The following is a 5,113-nucleotide window of genomic DNA, read 5'->3' as shown; positions in this document are numbered from 1 at the left end:
TCTAGATCTAATCACAGCGGTTTTTATTTTCTTCAAAGCTCTTGTCTTTCATGCACTGTTCAATAAAAATCATTCAATTCCTTTTACATCTATCCTATCGGCTGAAATTGAGACCAAAATAAAATTACTCATTAACGACTTCATCAAGACATCGTCGTTTCAACTTGTAGGCTGTAATACGTCAATTTTCTATCCAAAGCCACGAAAATGACATTATCACGCTAAAGCTGATAGCTTCTATTATGACTTCTAACCGTTATCCGTTTAATAGTACTGTATTTACACATCTAGATCACTAAGCTACAATAGCAATAAATGATATTGACATAGTAGTGGAGATCCTTGTACACTTTGTCGGTTAGTGCAAAGTAATGAAATTATTATTGACTTTAAGGATTAGCCCAGCCAAAAACAATAACAACAATAATAATTATTGATCATCAATATGATGATCATGACTAACTACTGAATATGGCAAAAATTACCGTATAAAATTTGCATATTCGACATCGCTTCCGTTACTATGTGGCTTGAAACCAACTTGAAACATAGTCATCATACTAGCATTTAGTATTGTTATTTGCAAACAAATTGATGTGATGATGATGATGATGATAATACGAAACAATTTTGATGATCAACATAAATTCAATTGAATCAAGATGAAATAATAACGCTAGACTGATGTTATCTTGAAAAGAAGGTAATGATTGTAATTAACGAGCATCTAATTAAATCGGCTTAGCAACCTTGTGAAGACTTTCCTTCGGCCCACATGGATGTAGGAGGATTTTTTTAATTTTTATTTCATCAATCAATATCATTCACTTAATCGGTTATTTTTTAATTGAACTTTTTTATTTATCTGTACTGTACAACCTTGTCAAGATAGATTAACAAGTCAATTGTCAACTAAGGGATTAAATAGCACCAGTTGTTTAAAAGCGATTCTATTGATGAAATAACAAGATTGAAAATATAGAAAGAACTTAAAGCGTAGTGTTCATAACTTTCCGACTATTGTTCATTATTTATTTATTAACAATTGATAAAACATCAGAGGTATTTGCATAATTGATTGAAGTTTTGAAGAGTACCCCTATAGGGCAACACTATATATCGTCCCCAACCAATCAATTACATCAGTTTTCAAATCTCTGTCCTGTCTCAAGGTCTCAAAAATGGTAGTTGCAAAGCGAGAAAAAGTTAAGAATAATAAGAAATCCAATGCCAAATGCCATCGCCTTGGCCAATCTTGCCCAACTTTAACGGAAAAGCCTAAGGATGAAAAAAATTTTCAAACTGATTTTAGCAAAGAACCTATTGCTAACAAATTTACAGCACCAACAACGATGCCATTTTCCGTCGATCGTATTTTAGGTTTTGCCAATTCGACAGTAGCACCAATGGCTATAGATCCTAATTATGCTTATTACCGTAATAGCTATAACCCCAATGACTTTCGTTATACTTATCCAGCACCTTATTTTGGTCTTGGACGACTAGACTGGTTGCAAACAAATCCTCATTTTACTCCAGTAACCGTTAAAAATGACAATTCTAATGAAGACGGACAAAAAAGTAAGTTTAACTACACCAGGCTCTTTTCTTCTAGGCACCGATAACCTTTTCTATTACTATCAACTCTTTAGTTACATTACGATAATTTAATGATATTATCGGCATTTCCTTTCAATCGAATATATGACATATATTAAAGCAGTAAAAAATCGATTTAATGAAGGCTCTAATACATAGTTCGTTACTTAAACATTTAGTAAAAGCATTCACATCATATCGTTTGGTTAGCTCATACTAAAACTATACGTTAATTGACTAGAAAACAAACATTATCGCAATCATAAATGAATAATCCTATCATAGAAAAGGTGGTAATGTAATAGTCCCGAAAGATTTAGTCCAAAGGGCTCCATAACAATTTATCAGATTAGTAGTGCATTATTCAAGGCTACTGCAATATAGGATATCATTCAGCTACATTCAATAAAATCAATCCATTCACCGAATAAAAGAGGGATATACGGTGTTATTAAATGTATGGCATACCAAAATTATAGCTTTTATTTTAATTTCTATATTGGTACGTGAATAGCTTTACATATTAAAAGCTGTCTGGCAATTCGGCGACAATTTTAGATAACTGCTGTATTGACAGATAAAAGAAATTTGTACTTGAGCTCTTCTTGATCATAATTTGATCCTGCTGAGGTCTCTAAAAGGTTTTTGTTACTCAATAATGTTATTACATAACTATTAATAGGGATCTATAGCAATTATTGGCGTGTCGCTATAGACATAACGTCTAAAGCAAGATCTCAATGCTATCATACACGTCTAGCTTTGCCCCCATATTTAATGGAACAATGTATTCAGAGTCTGTCAAAGCTATTATACACATAAGATAGAATATGTTTTGCAGTACCCCCCATTGTCTTAAATTATCATATAATAAAATAATCCAAAGCTAACGCAAAAGCATGTTCGGACTTTTATAAGAATCTATTTGATCTTAAAGATACGTACCAAAGTCCTGCCACTAATCATCTTTGTCTATAACTAATCACTGTAAGACTCATATCCTTATGGAAGCGGCTTTAACTTTTGATTTCTTTCCAACCAGAAATATTTTCATTACATTGATATAAATACTTTCATTATGAAATAAACACAATACTGTATACTTCATTCTGTATGATATCAAACGCATAATCTATCCAACACATATATTTATTTACGCATAAAAGATTATGCTATTGCTACATCAAGTTATTTTTATTAGTTAATTACTTACTTAGATACAGTATATGTTCCAATTCCTAAGTACCCAAATAATAGTGCTAACTGAAAGTTAAAATTAATCATACCATATTTCAAATATTTGCAATCTCTGTACAATATCATCAGATAACCCTTATTAGTATTACTTTTTGGCGGAATTTAAGCTAGCTCACCAACGCTTACCGTCCAAGAAAATAGTTTCTAGTTGAATATTGAATATATAAAATGATTGATCAAGAAATACAGTTCTCATCACTAATTTAATGGGTTATAAATACTGCAATAGATTTTAATCTAACTGAATATTTTGCTTAGTTATCACTTAGCCATTAATGTAACAAAGAAACTGAACAGCCTAAATTGATTTGTTTACTAACGATGCCTCTTCTTCCTATTAACTCTTTATTTTCTACCTTGATTAAAATCATATAGACTGCACTCAAAAGAAGAGAAGAATTAGTCGCTGTCCACGCATTCCATTTTCAAAGGATCAGTTAAATTTAATGGAAGATGTTTTTCAACAACAACAATACCTATCACCTCGCGATATTGAAAATCTTTGTAGGAAATTAGATTTAAAGGAACATCGTGTTAAAAATTGGTTTCAGGTTAGTCTTGTCATAATAGATCCAGGTGCAGAGCAAACATAGTTAAATCTAGTAAAGTCAATTTTAATTTAAAGTAAATGAATATTAATTTCTTTTACCATAGTTTTTGCCGTAATTAAAAATGGTAGTCATCATGTTATACGTTTATATGAATTATAGAATCGACCTGATAAAATTTTAATAATTATCTATAGAATCGTCGAGCTCGAGAAAAAAGAGCAAGAACCTCTAGCAGTATTACTGTCTTAACAAATCAATATGAAACTTCGCCAGATAGCAAGAAGAATGTGAATAGCAATGAAACAGTAACTCCTACAGCTAATCCAATGTATTTAACTTATACTCCTAATTCACCATCGAAAAACGCCCTTCAAGATAATCGATGGTTAGTTACCATACCAGAAAAAATTCAAAATATTGATCAGCATAAAGATTAAAGAAAATTAACCTTTTTTGTAGCTGAAACTTGGGGACAAGGTGAACACAGTGTCTTCATTTCACTTAGCTCATTTTGAACTAAAACAGCCCTATTTTACTGAAAATTGGACATTGCTTCAATGAAAAATGAAACGCAATCGTTTAGAACTATCCTTACTAATCACTTTGTTCATCACAAGCCCATCGATCATTTATGGTGCTGATGTTGGTTAGATTTGTACTTTAGCATATTTCATCATAACTTACTCTTGTTGTATTGATAAATGTAAGCATAATGTAACTACTTTTGACCAAATAATCTTGTTTGCGAATGATAGATGGATGGTATATTGTTGATTTGGTAATGGTTTATAATTTGAAGAGATTAATTATGATGCAACTATCCAATTATTTTGCTAGAACAAGATTATTCATTATTGGTTTTGAAGTAGACTATGTTGCAAAACATTGGCTATAATGATATTGTGTAGTTTTCAACAAGGAAATTTCAACTATTCGGTAGAATACCGTACTATTTTAACTACTCTAACCCTTTATCAATACTGTGTATTGATTGTTTTTCGGTCCTAATGGACTGACTACCAATCCATTTTAAATGGTGTAAGGTGGCACTAATGTAAATGACTTTCATGCTTATTTATAAATCCTGCTCTGACTTTGAAATAATAATGTTACCATTAATTAAAGCATGACAGCTATTAATAAAATAAAAATTCTATAATTATAGATAAATAGAAATGAATTTCAATTTTACTCGATATTTCTCCTCTTAATTACAGGCCATTAAGCATGTAGCCGACTAAGATATTGATGCTCATATTGCGCAATCACCCTTTTTACGTCGAAAAATTATATTTTCCTTATTTGCAGATATTGTTTTTAAGTCAGGAATTAGAATTTCGGCGCAGAAAGTTCCTACCACAAAACATCTTTGCTAATAATTCACAACCATTCCAAAATCTTCTATCGCTTGACGATATCGTTAGCAATGTCATTAAGCAATACGTGATACAAAAATTGATCATTAAGTGTTCCATTCAAAAAGACTATGATGATAGCAAGAATATAGAATTTCTATTCCATCACATAAAAAAATTAACCATAAAGTATTCAATTCTAATAAACTTTGATGATAGCACTAATACAACATTGCTCTTTCACCTCATGTATCAATGACATATACTGTATAGAATTTTTGTAATGCTTTTGATATATTTATGTCAATAATCAAAGGGAGCAAAGTCTTTATCAACACTTAGGGTTCAATA

The 5,113-nt window shown here is 31.0% G+C and overlaps 1 protein-coding gene across 1 annotated transcript; it reads left to right on the top strand.

Annotated features, from left to right (window-relative positions):
* Window positions 1-1,181: 1,181 nt before the first annotated feature.
* Window positions 1,182-3,844, top strand: TRIADDRAFT_51739 (uncharacterized protein; the record flags this gene model as incomplete). The annotated part of the gene is made up of 3 exons (XM_002108592.1): window positions 1,182-1,581; window positions 3,232-3,407; window positions 3,602-3,844. The coding sequence occupies 3 exons, from the start codon at window positions 1,182-1,184 to the stop codon at window positions 3,842-3,844; spliced, it is 819 nt and encodes a 272-aa protein (XP_002108628.1).
* Between the last annotated feature and the right edge of the window lie 1,269 nt (window positions 3,845-5,113).

The sequence above is a fragment of the Trichoplax adhaerens genome, genomic scaffold (genome assembly GCF_000150275.1).
Source record: "Trichoplax adhaerens TRIADscaffold_1 genomic scaffold, whole genome shotgun sequence".
In the NCBI taxonomy this organism is placed as follows: Eukaryota; Metazoa; Placozoa; class Uniplacotomia; order Trichoplacea; family Trichoplacidae; genus Trichoplax; species Trichoplax adhaerens.
Note: the sequence above shows the minus strand (reverse complement) of the source record. Positions and strands in the feature narration are given on the sequence as shown.